The 16,807-nt window shown below is 45.7% G+C and overlaps 1 protein-coding gene across 12 annotated transcripts in view; it reads right to left on the reverse strand.

The window, feature by feature from the left end:
* Window positions 1-16,807, reverse strand: part of cacna2d2a (calcium channel, voltage-dependent, alpha 2/delta subunit 2a) — a 226,498-nt gene that overhangs the window by 24,669 nt on the left and 185,022 nt on the right. For all 12 annotated transcript variants that reach the window (XM_061833800.1, XM_061833801.1, XM_061833799.1 and 9 more), the window contains 6 exons: window positions 13,753-13,803; window positions 12,521-12,620; window positions 10,069-10,230; window positions 7,797-7,907; window positions 6,790-6,868; window positions 2,868-2,917 (listed from right to left, as the gene is read on the reverse strand). In XM_061833800.1, coding sequence (XP_061689784.1) covers window positions 2,868-2,917; window positions 6,790-6,868; window positions 7,797-7,907; window positions 10,069-10,230; window positions 12,521-12,620; window positions 13,753-13,803 — 553 coding nt within the window. The remainder of the gene's footprint in view (window positions 1-2,867; window positions 2,918-6,789; window positions 6,869-7,796; window positions 7,908-10,068; window positions 10,231-12,520; window positions 12,621-13,752; window positions 13,804-16,807) is intronic.

Below are 16,807 nucleotides of genomic sequence, written 5' to 3' on the forward strand. Positions count from 1 at the left end.
CTTTCTACTTTTTAATTCCTTTTGTACTCTCACTGTTTGTCTTTACTAAGTAACCCTATTATGGTAGCATGCTATTTTTGTTCTTTTTGTTGTTGTTGTTGGGCTACAACAGTTTAATGGCTGTTCCATTCATTTCAATATAAAAGATTAGATAATTTGATACAAGTTTTTTGGGTGACAGTCATGGAACAAAACAACTTGTATCAAATTCCAACTCAACACTAAACAATTTTTCATCTTAAAGTCTTACTGAAGGTGCAAAAAACCTGCCGAGATCTCCAATACCTCACCAGTGGAATGTAATCCACGAAAACACCAATAAAAAGGGTCTAAGGCAGGCGCTAGCACAAATGCTAAACCATAGTCCTGATTTAAAAACAAACAAACACATTTTCCTTCATGAGATAAAATACCAGATCAAATACGATGACCTTTGAGTAGATACCCTTGAAATCCACATGGTGGTGGTGGTGGTGGTGGTGGGGGGGCGTCCCGTCCGACCGCACGTCCGTGTCGGCGTCAAGCGGCCCGACTGTTCGCTTTCATCGGCCGGACCGCCAGACTCTGACAGGCGTAACCTATTCTATTATTAGCTCAATAAAAGTCCGCTTAAAAGCGCCACGGGGAGATATTCCATCAGGACGGCGACAGCCAGACCTTTTCACGGGCTGCGGGGGAAATTTTACGCCTGGCTGACGCCAATGTACGTAAGGCACAAAAAGATGGCGGCGAGCGCGAAGGAGCCGCAGCCGTTATAGAGTCGCGGCGGCCCTGCTCGGTGATTAGAGGCCATTATCGCCGTGGCGTTTTCTAATAGCTTCCATCGCGCCAGGGGAGTCCACTCGGGCCAAGATCCTGACAAAGAGCCTTTTACAAAGAATAACGCTCGTGTTTGACTGACACCGTCAGAAATAATCGCCCACCCAGCAATCCATTTTTAATACCACTTATATCCCGCTCGGGGGTCACGGGGTGCTGGAGCCTACCCCAGCTTACTTTGAGTGAAAGGGAGCTCCTTCTGGCGGCCACCAGGGGGCAGTATAACACAGGGGATACAGATACGTTTATAGAGCTCCTGCACGTGACGTCACCAATTTCACTGCGCCATATTGCCGGTCGAAAAGAGTTGCTCGACAGTTTGGGGGACGTTGAACCGGAGCAGAATATTCACAATACCCGAGATTTGTTGTGCTGCTGGTTGTCACAGGAGACGAGACAGATATTATCCAAAGAGATCATTCGATGGAATAGCAGCTGAAAAGACCAGAAAACATCGACGGATTTCGGGTATTAAACGTGATGGGCGGTGCCCAACCAAAATACGCACACGCCTGTGTAGCTATCGCTTCATTTCAGGTAGGAATTATTCTTAATCTGAAATGACCAAGAAGTATTTGAAATGCCAAAATGGCTCATTTGAAAAAATGCGTATTGTCGAAGAGGTTTACAGAGGTTAAGTGTGGCCGCAATCGTTCTGTGGAGACGACTCCGTCCTCTTTTTTAAATTTTTTCCCCCCCAATCATAGTTAATGAATGCGAGTTTGTGTAAAACCAGGGGTCATTTATTGAAATTGTATTGAATACTAGCTGAAAAGATCGATGGATTCCGGCAAAGGTTAACGTGTCGCCGAACACGCTTCCGCGTTCACGAGACGTCAAAACCGTCACTATGTGGGATTTGTTCCTGATTGAGAACAGATCCAGCAACGAACCATTCGTATGCGTCCAGATTTTTCTACGCTTTCAAACTCTTCCGTGTAAATCTCGACGACTTACTTACCAGATTCATGTGTAGATCCAGTTATCCAAGACAAGCGGAAGCGAATTAACATTCCAATTTTTTAATCGGCGAAATCATCGACTTCGACATCAAATACGGGTCCTCTATACCGAGTTTATCTAATTTTTCCACGTACCTTTGTTTATTTTCACCTTCTAAATGTCTAACGGTATCGGACAAGACTCTGGGCGTTGTGCTATAAGACGTATTTTCGCGTCGTCTCCAACCGACTGAACACTGAACAATGCTTTGCTAGACCGGCAATATGGCGAGCTAAACAAAAATCACGTGATTTTATGATGTAGGTGCACGAGCTCTATAGTACAAGGAGACGCTCACAACTCCTCACCAAGCTGCAGTAAAAGTTACATTGGTTACAATAGACACTTGGCCATTAATTACATATTTCTTTGCTTTCTGAAAATCCCCCAAAAGTGGGGTCCACTTCTGACACTGTGCGCTTCCCCCATTCAATGTTGTAGGCAAAAAATGGGGGCAATTTAGTGCGGGCCCCGGTGCTCCACATCCTCAAATTTTAGCCGTCAGACCTTTGAGACTTTTTCACGCGTCTGTCGTCAGCTGAAAATGGCGTCAAGAGCGATTTAGTTTCACTTCTACCGAGCGGGTTTTACAAGGTCATGCGTACGATCAAAAAAAAAAAAAAAAAACACACAAAAAAAACAATATACATTTAAATCAGGGTACAAACACCTGCTGAAAATTACCTGATTTATTTGGTCTAAATGCCGTTCATTTATGGGCATCAAAATTCACCTTTGATCTTTTATGTTGTGGGACTCTTGTGGCTCTGAAGGGGCGGAGAAAACGTGTGTATGTGGGGGGGGGGGGGGGCATCCCACGTGAAAGGGTCAACGATTCTCCGAGAAAACAACTCAGAGTCTACATCAAGCGGTACACCGTCGCTCCCCTTGTAAAGTCGTTCACCCGAGAAGACTTTGTGTAAAAAGTGCCCGAGGCACATTACTGTGTCGTAACCGTTGAGGGAATGGAAAAGGGGAAATGAGCCACTTCAAAAGTCATCTTCATTCATTTTCATACAGTCGTGTTGCAATCGCGTACGTCTCACCTGGGTGTTGATTCGGATGGCGCCGATCGACGGGATTTCAAAGTAGTAACCTGAAAGTAGACAGGACACATCCAAAATAAATAAAATAGCTGCGATCGATTATTGGGCAGTTCTGAAAGATTATCCTCAGAGATTATTCTTTAGTGTCGGTTGCGTTAAGTGCTGCGCTGCTTTGAAAATGTTCTGGTGCAGACAATCGTAGATATTAAACCTGCGCTACAATGACGATCGCAAATTCTTGTGTTCAACCGAGCCACGGACGAAGAAGAGTGTCAACATTGTTCAATGCGGTTTTCATGCACTGATCAACAGCCTTATCTGAGCAGTTCCCCTTTTTCACGATCAAAGAAAGAGAAGGCCCGATTGCCTAATATCTCTCAAAGATTATCCCGAGCAATTATTCTGCGGTGTAGGTTATATGAAAGATTATTTTTTCCCTCCCTATTCTCATTTTCAGGGTTTTACGTCCCCATCCATTGTTAATCCCGTTCAATATTTACCATCGGAAATCCTTGTCTGTGGTAAAGACAGAATTCGGTCAGGGACACTAACCTGACCTGACCGAAGGTGCGATTATCGGATGTCTCTAAAAGCTTATCCTGAACGATTATCCTGTGGTGTGGCTGTGCTGTGAGTGAGCTACAACAGAACTCTGGTTTAGGGGAGGAGAGCCGTGATAGCTGTGGAGGTATCGTGACGGGTGTGGTGTGCTGTCTCGGCCATCTCGAATCCACCACACAGTCTAAGATCAACGTGAACAAAATCCCGATTATCAGGGGTCTCTAAAAGCTTTTCCCAGGAGATTATCTTGCGGCTCGAGATGTGGTAAGAGCGAGAGTGAATTATTATCCCAAACATACATAAGACTCACACACTTGTGATGCGGAAAGGCGGTGACAACAGAGACAAGGTGGTTGCACAAGTGTACACACCCTCTTGTACTCTAATAGGGGATGTGGCTTCGTTCAGATGAACCAATTCATATTCATGCCTGGTACCTCGGATCAATCCCAAATTAAGTTCACATCTTCACGTTTTATGTCTTTCTAGCAGAAGGTTTGGTGTTAAGCCTCTCTGGTATTTGGAACTTTTTATACTAGCCTTCATGTTGTCTCATGTTGCCAGCTAACGGAATTTGGAAAAGGAATTTTGGTAAAGTAGTTCGACCCCCAAAAATCCTAAAAGAGAGAAGAAATCTCTTAAACCATGTGGGGACATCACAAGACAGTTTACACAACACAGTTTATCTTGTTCGATTTTTTTCTTCGATCACATAAACAGGGGTGTCTATACTTTTTACATTCACTGTAGCTGTCTACAGGAATTGTACGTTAGACACTGATGATTTTATGCGGGATAGCTGACAAGCGGCGGCACGGTGGGTCAGCTGGAAACCGTTGGCCTCACAGTTCTGAGGTCACGGGTTCAATCCCTTTCCAATTCAATCTGTGTGGAGTTTGAATGTTCTCCCCGTGCCTGCGTGGCTTTTTCTCCGGGCACTCCGGTTTCCTCCCACATCCCAAAAACGAGAACTGCCCCTCGGGGTGATTGTGAGTGCGACCGTTTGTCTCCATGTGCCCTGCGATTGGCTGGCAACCACTTCAGGGTGTAACCCGCCTCCTGCCCGTCAACAGCCGGGATAGGCTCCAGCATGCCCCGCGACCCTTGTGGGGATAAGCGACTAAGAAAATGGATGGATGGATGGCGGACAAGCAGTTAGCACGCCTGTGAGGCAGATGTTCAGAGATTCAGAGTTGGGTGGGTTTGCATTTTCCGGCTGGGTAAAGTCTGGCACAATGCTGCCTCTCACAGGTCAGTTTTGGTACTACAAGAGCCCTCCGGTTTGGGTGAGGAGATTTGGGATTGTCGGTTGGTGCTATGGTTACCGGGATGTGGGTGGTGTGATTGATGACCTCAAATAAAACAATTTTTTTGTGGGACCACACAGATTTGCGATTGGTCCCGATGTTAAAAGTCGGGATGTGCGTCCCCTGCCTCGGTCTCCCCGTTTCGGTGCAAGGCACGTTCAGTTGTCAGCGCTCGTGTCAGGGAGCTGCCGCTGTTGGAGTCAGATAGCAGAGTCCAACAAGGCCCCCACGACGCGACGGGGTTACGTTCCCGGATGAGACGCCCGCGTCGCCGCCATTGTTTTACGTCGGCGCAGACACAAACGGCGCGCTAATCGCTCCGGAGGTGAAAAGCTGAGCAGACGTAATCCTCGGCGCTCGACTCGGCTTGACACGGAGACGACGAGCTAATCGCCCCGCAGGCAGACGCCGCTCCTGCTAATTAATAATGTCAGACGAGATACGTCGAAAAGTTTGCCGAGACGGCCGAGACCTCACGGAGGAGCTTTCGAATCGAGCGGAGACCAACGGAGGAAAATGAAAAAACAACTGAGCTGAGAGGAAAGTCGACTTTGGGACGGTCACAAGTCCCGAGTTTGATCCGTTCCTCACGGGAAACGCAACTCGCTTGCTATTAAAAGCTTCGAGACGGACAATTCATGATTCATTCGCACCTTGCAGATGAATGATAAATACTTGAACTGCTGCCGGGGACAACATTCAAACTCCACATAGCACATTCAAGCACCCGGTGCACCGTGCTGCCCATTAATATCATCTAAATATGAAAAAAAAAAAACAGCTTTTATCATAAACAGCACCGTCAAATTATAAAGTCAGCTCAAACAAAATCATTAACTGCCCTTTACTGCCATCGTAAACATTAAAAAGCATTAAAAAAAAAAAACCTCGTGCCTTTTGGCAACATTATCTGATAAGATTCTGCACAAAACACAACAGCAACAATGATTGCTACTTCTGCGGGTAACAATAATAGTTAAGAAAAATGTGGCTTTAAAAAAAAAAAAAAATAACGCTGAAAGATGCTTTACATCCAGATAAAAGTAAGTGTTAGAGGGGGGTCTTTAAAGCTCCACTGTCATGAAATGCATGATTTTTAGTATGTTCCTAATGGGAAAAAAAGGCAGCCGGAATAGACCCATCAGTTTTTTTCACCACAAAACCTGATTTTGGCTTTTTGCCACTACCGCCATGAAAATCCTCTTGAGGGATTTGTTTCCGAGAAGAAGCAGGAAGTGACATCATGAGCAGACGCCCACACAGGTGGCCTCGTCCTTTTATACCACTTTTACCTGCGGGAAGGTAGCGCTTTGTTCCTACCCCAAATGGCGGCTCGTTGGATTGCCGGATATTGTTCGAACACTCGGGAGGATGGATTCACTCTTCGTACTTTTCAAAAAGACCCAGTTTGTCGTGAAAAATGGATTGCACGGGTGCAAAGGACGAGAGCTTTGTGGCTTCCAAATGACAGGTAGGTGTATATACAGCTACTAAAAAAATAATAATAGTTTGGGGGGGGGGAGCGTAATCCTCTCAGAACGTAACAAAAGATGGTGCTCAATGTGTCGATGTACCCGCGGACGAGGCACAGCTTTGGCCGGGCTGCTTCATACATACTGCCTGGGAGTCTGTTGTTCGTTAGAATTGATCCCCATATCATCTAAATATGTCTCGAAACGATAGGGTAATATTGGTCACTTCACTCGATTGTGAGATGTTCTCTTCTTTGAAAAGAGCTTCCGTGTCGAATAGTGGGTGGCACAGCGCGTTTACGATGGCGAGTGTCGCGGTGTGATGTCATGAACAGACGTTGCAGGCAATATGGCGACCACTTGGATGTCGAATGAGACTTCCGCGACTTTGCGCATGGAAGACGCCCTCTCCGCTCATATTAATTTTTTCGTACGGACATTCAAGTGAATAATGTTATACGTATTTTTCATGACATTATCGATTTTAGAATGTTTATATGCATGACACTTGACCTTTAGGTTAACCTCTGAAGCTTGAGCCACTTTCTCAAAACGGTTTCAAGACCTGGAGGCCATTTTTACCTTTGTTGGCACAAGCGATCCACTGCAACGGGGTGACGTCGTAATTATGCTGACCCACGGAGAACGTGAACACGCGCACCTGCGGGGGAGAAAAAGAAAAACGCATGGATGCATGTCGCATCAAAGAGTTGAAAAGAAATGTATTTGCTATAGAAAAGCAAAGTACTGCAGGTTAAACCTTTACAATGTTTATGGTGCTCTACTGCGTCCGTGAGTAACACGTACAGCAGGCTGTGCAATGAAGCAATGAAGAAACTTTATATCCGCGGGCACGACCGACCACACCCGTACCATTTTCAAATGTGGGTGACGGTCTTTAGCATCCTTTTTGCCCTGACCAGAAGTCAGAGCCTGTTGACCGTGGCGGAAGCAACGATCGTGTGCGCGGTCCAGTTTTTTATTCTACGTCATTGGTGGCACTGTGTATGTACCAGGATACATACGTTTGCAGATAACGGTGAAATTTCACGAGAGCCCTAAAAAAAAAAATAAAAAAATCGCGAGCATAATAACAATAATAATAATAAACACTGAGGGCCCTAAATACAGTATCTGCGGAAAAGCTGATGTCGGAGGATGCAACGTCCCACGATGGAAGGCATCACCTTGGCTGTCATGTTCCACTAACACACAAACGCAGAGTGCGATTAGATGAGCCCCACTCGACGCCTCTTGCACAGCTGCCTCGGAAAGAACCGCGGCGCCGCTCGTCGGAATGCAGATTATTCCCGCATGACAGTAGCTGTCAGCGCACAAGTAGATCGTAACGGATAGCGGGATAAACGCGGGACGGGCGAGGCCCGCAACACAGCCGCCGCGCCGACTGTTGGCTGTAATTTCTTCATTATTATTATTATAATTTTTTTTTTTAACAGGCTTTTGGTGATAAAGCGGCTAATTAGTCAGCGGGTCAAAGCCGTTAACACCGGCGGCGATGACAAAAGAGACAAACGACAAAAGACCCGGAAATCATGGACCCGCGAGGTCAAGCGGGTGCACTGACGGACCGTCTTGTTGGGCCAGTTGTACTTCTCGAAGATTTCCTGCGCCCGATCCTCGCCGCCGTCTGTAAACATCATGATCATCTTATTGCAGTTGGCCCTCGGAGCGCTGCTCTCCTGTGACGAGGAAAGACAAAGAAAGAAAAAGGAAGGCAAATGAGGAAAGGCGCTTCGGAAAGTGACATCGCACTGATCGGCAACAAGCACCCGACTGCAACCACCAATCCAAATCCAAACTAGTAGAAGATGAGCCTTCTTTATTTGTATGTTCATTTTTTTTTTTATCGTCGTGAGAGAAGTGACCCTAATCATCGATTTGAAAAACGACGGTTGAAGAGTGAAACAGAGTTTCATTTGAATTACTTTTGAAATGGTGCACATTTTTTGAAATATTGCGCATTGGACAGGGGAAAATTACAGCGGCAAACGTGGTGCAAGTGCAGGAATGACAAAAAAACAAAACAAAAACAAACCCACACAAGCACAAAAACTTAAGTTGCTGCAAATGTTTTTGGTTTCGAGTCATTCCTGCGATGCAGCACGTGACCAGCGTACAAAAAGGGCATGTCTGCAACCTCTTCAAAGCAAATATGTGAAATACAGCATATTCTAAAACTATTTCTTGTATTGTTTATCACGGGGGTTGGGGGTCTTTAGACTCACCACCATGGTGAAATCCGTAAAGTGGCGGCCATGTTTTTCTTTCCATTCTTTTATTCTTAACAACATCAAGTTCAGACGTATTAATTTTTTCCACACCTCACAATATTCATAGAAAATCCCCATCATGTTTAAAACTTTTTGTACTAAAAATATGTACGATTCTACAAGGCCACTCAACATCAAAGAAATTTTGTTTACTGCTTGGAAGAGTATCCTAGCTGTCAGCCTGATATTATTTTCATCCTTTTTTCATGTGCAGTACGGAATATTCTTTTACGCCATAATGGCTGCCATCTTTACTGCTAGCTCGCCGCGACTGCCGGCGTCGTCGTCAGCCGCCAACTGTCGAGATCCTTGAATGGCACGCAACGTTTTGGCGGGGGGCATCTTGGAAAATTAAAACAAAGTATTCCAACGTCTCCAAATGATTCATTTATCACACATTTATTGATAAAGTAAAAAATGCTTACGTACGGAGAAGCAATTTTATCCCCTGTTGTAATTTATTTTGAGTAAATTTACATTTTGTTTTATCCATGTTGCAGATAAGAAAATACTTATTTTTAACCATGGCAAAAAAAAAAATCCAAGGAAATCCAATGACACTGTATGTCAAATTATCAGCAATACAAAAATCTGCCATGCACAGAATCGGCAATAGTTGAACTTTGACCTCAGGAGGCAAGCCTGTCCCTGCATCATTTTTGAGCTTAGAAGCAGCTGCTTTTGTGCCCGTGCAGCAGCTGGCACAGGCGCTGCTTGCCAACCACCTGACAGGCTCCTAATAATGATAAATATTAGCCCCGCGATTACATATTTGATAGAGCCTCTGCCACCGGTCAGAAGTGCAACGACGGTGCAGACGTAATTTTTTAAAAATTTCTCGCGGTAGAAGTGCGTCCGTGCGTTTGTGTGTGTGTGTGTGTGTGTGTGTACGTGCCACACTTGGCCGTGTGCCCGCAAGCCCGCAGAGGAACATAAAGGGAAGCTGATCTCTGCTGGGCCGCGCTCATCAATCATCCCATCAGAGCCCATTAGGGTGTTGGCCTGCTGGAGTACTAAGGCGGCCTGCTGGTTGGGGGGGCTGATACGGTAGCGCGCGGTGGGTGGGTGGGTGGGTGGCGGGGCTGCACCTGTGTCGCTAGCGTGCGGACAGCAGGCAGCCGACAGACACACACACCTCGCCATCGCAAATGAGATCGTCACTCTACTTCAGAATCATTTGGGACTGACTTGTCCACAGGTGATCAATTTGATGACAGCGCAGTGGCCTAGTGATTAGTCTGTCGCGCTCACAGTTCCAAGGTGCGGGGTTTGAACACGTGTGATTTGTGCGGGGTTTCCTACTTCGTCCCCGCATTTCCAAAAAATTGCACGTGAGGTTTATTCGAGGAAATCTAGGCGGTAATGGTCGACTGCGTCTATGGGTCCTGCGATTGGGTTGAACGCCAGCCAGGGGCGGACCCCGCTTCCCTCGCCGAAAAGTAGGCGTGGCTAACCTGTGAGCACAATGAAGATGGGGTCCAGCCAATGGACGGACGGACCGACTGTCTTTGGATGGTTCGTAACATGAGGATCAAGAAGTTGAGCGTTTTCCAAATCTTGTCCCACTTACGTTGAGAAGCTGCTCGAAGGCAAACGTGAAGCCCGACTTGTAGTCGGTCGTCCCTTTGGCCTGCATGTGCATGACGGCCTTCTTGAAGATCTTCTTGTTGCGCACGTTGGCTTGGACCAAAGTCCTGAAGCACGGCACCACGGCGTCGGCCTCGTCGTTAAACTAAAAACAAAACAATCACACGGCGATAAGACCAAAACAGCATCTGCCGCCGCGCGTGCGGCACTCTAGAAAAAGCTGTTGCCAGAACGCCGAGCGTGCGCACAGACGCGGGCTGCTCGGCGCCGCTCGGGCTGGCAGTAATCGCTGCTAATTACAACTTTGCAAGCAAAGAACAGGTGCACCTCAACTCGCTACAAAGCGCCCAAAAGAAACCCAGCCAAGGCGATAGAATGCGTCTCATCTCCTCCACGCAATTAGCCTTTAGCTGTGTACGTTTGCATGGCAGGTACACATTCGCTACTGCTAAACTTTCAACATATACACAATTTATGCTCTCGGAAAATGTTTCAAAAGGACATATTATGGAAAATGCAACTTTTTATGCACAAGGTTTGGTCTCTGGAGTGCCTGCCACCCATTTCTGAAAATATCTGGGGCTAATTTCATAACAACAACTCCGCCACAGGTTTCTCGGCCTGGAGCAAGTATAAATATCGTCTTTGTGCAAACACCAAATGTCAACCTGAACCGTAGGTATTTATTAATGCTCGGATTCCCCACCTAAATCCCCACTACCTGTTCACAGCAACAGTAACAAAACACGGAAATCACAATAACGTCGTTCCTCCTCGTACTTTTCCAAAATAAAGGAATGTTGTTGTAAAACAAAAGAATAAGACTTATTTAATCAAGCCCCTCGTCAAGTCCAGGTCGGCTGGCGCCTTTCAGCAACCGCTTTCCTCTTCCAGAAAATGCTTCTTTTAATTTGAAAATGGCTTACGTAAACCAGGATCCCTCGCTCCGCGCATTGCGGCCGCGGTCTCGGTTCCGTAAATGAGAAATCCACACGGGCTGATGCGAGCAGCGAGTTAGCTTAGCTTTTAATGAGCAGAAGCCAGCTAGCTCTCTTCATCATCTGCCACGATATGTTGAACGAATGTCCCAGCGGCCCGGAAGAACGCAAGTCAACGCAACTTTGTCAGAGTTAAGTGTTATTCTTTGATATGTTTTGATTCCATTGCAAAATTATGATTCAGGATTTTTTTTTTTTTTTTTTTTTTTTTTGGAAGTAGACTCGCAATTGAATTTGTTGTGCTAACATTTCCTCATTTGAAGACTGCCGATCACATTCCGATCCTTTTCCCTCACATGAAAAGTGGATGGGTGCTATTCTCTTGGATGTACATCCAACCGTACCGGCAAAGAAAAGCTATTTCTTCAGATTTGATCTCGTCTGCCATATTCATCATTTGCTATCAAATATTATAAGTCTACATTTGAAGTAAAGTAAGTGAGGCCATTGCTGCAATAAGCTTCTGGCATCTTAATGGAAAGTCGTACAACACCACACTTTGTGATAAATTCTGCCCAGTAAACTGGAAACTGGAATGGGACCCCCCAACCCCCCACCACCCCACCCCCACCCCATCTTTTTACCCCAAAATGAGGTTTTGAATTCTTGTTCCGTTACGTTAGGTAGACGTCGTCAATCATTGCCACCTGTCGGCCTGCGAAGCCTTTTGAAACTCTTTTGCGATTTAAGGCATTATAAATAAACCTGACTTGACTTTTGGAGTATTTGCAAAACTATATTGCTCGCCAAATGGCTCATTGAGACAGATTAACTACAAAGTCAAATAAATATGAAGTGATAGCAAGTAAATGTCAATGTTCCACCTAATTAGTGAGCAGTTGTTTTTTTTTCCTCCTCACAATCCAACTACTGGATTTCCAATTCATTTTTTTATAGCTCCGAATGCAGTTGGCGTTGGCAAACAAGTCAATATTCCGTAAGCCTTTAGCTCCTTTAGATTACTCAGATGGCAGGAATCAGAATTCCCCTCTTACCTCCCCACAAAAAAAAAAAAAAAAAAAAAGATTATTATGCTCATTTTGTGCAGATTTAGCAGCATACAGTGGATAAATGCAGCGGATTACGGGGATTAGTGGCGGACGTGTCCGCACAGTCACCAAAACAAGCTCGCCTATGCTTGCGGGCCCTATAATATACGATGAATCACGTCCCTCCTATATGTTAGCCCCCGATAGAAAGTCTGCTAATGAGCGCGGCGAAAGACTGACGCGGTCCCGTATGGCAAATAACAGCGCAAGTATTATAACGAGAGAAAGCGCAGCGCAGCGCTTCCTCGGGGAGCGACATAAACTCCCGGCGCAGACTGCTTACTGCTCTTTACTCGCTTCATTAACACCTGCTTAACGAACACAACACATATTTTCTTAACAGCCGCCTCCTGTGAGCCAGTGCATGTGCGCGTGTGCGCCGACTTACTCTGGCTACGTTCACGTAGTCGTCGTCCGAGAGCGTGTCCAGCATCTTGATCACGGAGGTCTTCATCAACTTGAGGGTGAGACCGCTGACACTCCCACTCCTGCACACCAGAAAACATTTAAAAAACACCCCCCCCCCGTACTTATGATGAAGAAATGAAGGAAATATTGCTGGATGGCTAAACATGGACGGGTATATATATTTATATGTTATGAACATGTTATTAACATGTTATACACATGTCGGGAACTATTATACAATTTAAGGCGTCGTATATTGAAGTTAATTACTACAAACCTCATAACTATGTCAAGCATAATAAACATGTTCTAAGCATATTATAAATGCCGTTAACATTTTATAAACATACACGCCATGAATTATTCAAGTTCTGAATATGTTAAAATGTTATTGAAAAAAGACATCGATCTTGTAAACATGTTATAAATGTTCTGTTGCAGCTGATTGATGTGTTATAAATGTTTAATACATGACTGTTTTATACTCATGTGATAAAACAACCCATGATTTGTTAAATGTATGTTGGGAATATGTTACAAAATGGTTAAAAACGTAAAATGTATCATTCAAACCCAAGCACATGAGCAATTTGGTGCTATAAAGTGCTATTAACGCGTTATTAAGCAGGTTAGACACAGGCTAGGAAAATTTGTTTCACAGTTCATAAACGCTATGAACATGTCGGAAACAGATGTTATGAGCATGTGCAATAAGTGTTATTAACATGCTATAAACACATTTTGAACGTGTTACAAGCAGGTATCACATGGATGTCATAAACGTGGCATGTTATTAACGCTTCAGGACGTTCAATGTCATTCAACGTGTAAACATATGAACATGCTGTTAAAAGCATACATATGGCATGAACATGTAATCAACAGGTTATAAACAGGTTCGTGAGGAAATTGATTGACCTAAAATGATTACATGATGGACCAAAAGATAAACATCTACTTGATTTGTTAAACGTGTTAGTGCCATCCACACGTGGAAAAAGAGGAGCAAAACGGTGACTTTGCTCACCATTATCCTCTATTGTATTGTAATATCATCTGAAGAAGGTTTTATGGCATGCAATAATTCACGTCTGTCGCAAGATTATCAGGCGGGAGCACGAGGCGGCCTCGGTTCCGCTTAAACTTGAGGCCAACAGGTGGCACTAGCGCCCTTCGCCGTTTTCGACGAGAGGGCCTTAAGAGATAACTCACACGTCCACGATGATGACCATGTCCTTTGGAGAGGACGCGCCTTGGATGTACCTGTACAGATGAAAAAAAAAAAAGGACAAAAGACCCGGCTTTTAATTTATTTCCATAATCTTTGTAAAATGGGAACATGCGCAAAAAAAAAAAAAAAAAAGAGCCAAAGTTGAAATAAGCTGAGCGGCGATAATGCGAGTGACCGCTGCTGAGCCCACTTAAGCTACAGCGCAGTGAAAAAGGCTTATGTGCTTAGAAGACTTAATAGGTGGCGTCGTACGCGCTACTTTGCTGTTGGGCTCGCAGCAACACGGATACTCCTCTTTACTCAATAACCATTACTAAACCAAAAGCAGGAGGATATCAAAGGGGATAATGTCACGCTATTGACTTGCCGTTCGTACGCCGAGCGTCGAAAGCGGCAACCGTATGCGGCCGCCTCGTCGCCACGGCCACCCTGGGTCGCTGCCTGTTCTGACAATACCCTGTACTTAAAGCTACGATAGCGGGCAAGGCGCGTGATTTCACACCACCGTGGACGAAAAAGGTTGCTCCTGCGACCGTACAAGGGATGCGATCGCTGCGGACGCCCGGCAAGATCTTTCACTGGTCAAAACAAAGATGGATGCGCGCAACTCAACCTGAAAATATGGAAAAACTTGGAGGCGCTCTGTCGTGTAACAGGAAGTGTTGGATTCCCCAGCAACTCTTCTAAACCTAAGTTAGAAGTTCAATGTACCAAGAACGCCAAAGAGTCGACCTCCGCGAGTAGCTGGGCTTGGGGACCGGGCCTAAAATTCTTGAATGAGCCAATACCATTTTTTAGTGGTGGTTCCCTCACAAAAAAAACAAAAAGTGGTGGAAAAAAATCCAAAGATTTCCAAAAACGTGCAACGTTTACGCGAATAGTGGCTCCTTTACATGTTTCGCTACAAGAGCTGCATTATTGAATTAGTTGCTGCCGGAAAACTACTATCAGCAGCGTGATCCCCCCTTGCTGACGCCGACTCTGCAGCAGGGAAGTTTCACTCGACTGTCACCCAAACGCAGGGCTCCGGGACCAGGGCATGACGTTAAGCGTGGTTTTATTCAAGATCAAGGTCATGCATGGTGTAACAAAGGGAAGCACGACTAAACGCTTGTGTACTGACCCACTATGAAGCAGTGTCCACAGACGGTAAGCCAATGCCCAATTGTCGGGCCTACAAACATGCTCCAAAGCTGCCCGGCGTCCATGTTTCATCTGTAGAAAGCCCGGGAAACTCCTGAGCGCCCATCAGAATGCCACGGGCCGTGACGGAACTTAACAGTACTGACGTGCACGGTAAACTACAGGCTGAGGCGTAGTGCGACCTTTGAGCCCGCAGGACTCGCCAGACCCGTTCCTCCCGCGGTCCATCACGGATACCAGGACAGAAAACAGAAGATGGGGAAACGACATTTCAGGTAAACGGTGCTTCCGTTGCTGCCAGGATGATGGTGTAAATTTAGCCTAAACGAATGTAAAGAGGTCAAAATGAATTCTAAGTCATCCCCTGATATGAGGCCGTTTTTTTTTTTGGGGGGGGGGGGGGTGGTGGTGGTTGTTACATCTGAGGAGTTTGCAGGCCAGCCGTCTTGGGCAGAGTAATCACCGGAGCACTTTTTCTGCTGATTATCACCGCGGAGGGAAGACTGACGCCCGCGGGGCCGCAGAGGCTCATTTCTCACGCTCGGCCGAGCTGATACCGACCCTCGCCCCCCCCCACGTGCTTGGCCGCCGCCCCCCTGCAAGACTCTGCTTTCTGGCAGATCCCCACTCCAACCTGGGCCCGCTTGGCTCGGAGGCCGTCTGGAATGCCCCAAGATGAGAAGTCAACGTCAGCACTAAGCAGGGGTGGCAAAATGTCCGTGTTCATCGCCCTCCTTGCCCGATTTTTTTTTTTTTTGGGGTGGGGTGGGGGGGGGGGTCAACGGCACTTCCTTGATTGCGCTTCACTCAAGGGCTGGCATATTTGAAGCTGCTCGTAACATTCTATGGTGAGCACTGGTAAGTCAAAACATTGCTGTACTTCCATACCAAATAAAATCAGCTTGTTTTAGTACAGTTAGTGCTCCAATATTTTCCCTCTAGACATATTTCATATAAATTCCCCGATCCCTTACGAAAGCCAACCTTCAATTGTGTAAATTCCCATTAAAACCCATGAAAACCTTCTGAATTTGAAAATTGACAGAATTTTGCAACCCTAACACTGATGCGGGTATTGTGGGGGGGCAGAAGCAAAATCCAATTATTTTCAATAATAAAGAATGCGACATCAAAGGTAGAACTCCCGCAGCTCGGCGTGACTGCTTGATGCACGAAATCGGGTCTGGAACCACCAGGCCCCGTCTGCCTGCATGACACGTTATCATTTTAATTAACCCAAATGTTCATTTGAGGAAGAGGAGAAAGCACAGGGCGGCGGAGATTGGCATTTTTTGGGGGGGGGGGGGGGCACGGTGGTCCAAACATGACCCCCGCGCCTCCGCCGCCTCGGGCTCTGCGATGGGAGGCACCCCAATCCGGAGATAGTGGAGGGAGTCAATTGGTGAAGAAGCAAAACGACTGCAGGATTTCATTAACTGGTGTCGGCAGTTCATCTCCTTCTGAGCAGAAAGGAATCGTAATGGGAAGTCGCTTTGAAAGGGACAAATGTTAATTATTTGGTCATCCTCATTTTAGGTCATTGTTACCTCCGCCAAATGGGAAAACATCAGCGCGGGCACGAGGCCACACCCCTGAAAAGTGCACACAAACACGTAAACCGCAGGGCTGTTCAACTCATTTTTAGCGAAATGGAAACTTTTTTTTATTATGATTTAGCTGCAAATCAATCAGCGCAATTATTATTTTTAAACAAAAATGAATGACACGTCAATATTATGAATCTGTTTTCATTTTGAGGTGCATCTACCGTCATGGATAAAATTATCAGGCCAACTTTGTTTCAACAACTTCTCATTTTAATATCTGCTATCAATAAATGATCTGCATGTTACCTTACGAATGCGATGAACACGACAAACATGCAGATGATTT

This window comes from Syngnathoides biaculeatus, chromosome 10 (genome assembly GCF_019802595.1).
Source record: "Syngnathoides biaculeatus isolate LvHL_M chromosome 10, ASM1980259v1, whole genome shotgun sequence".
NCBI classification, from domain to species: domain Eukaryota; kingdom Metazoa; phylum Chordata; class Actinopteri; order Syngnathiformes; family Syngnathidae; genus Syngnathoides; species Syngnathoides biaculeatus.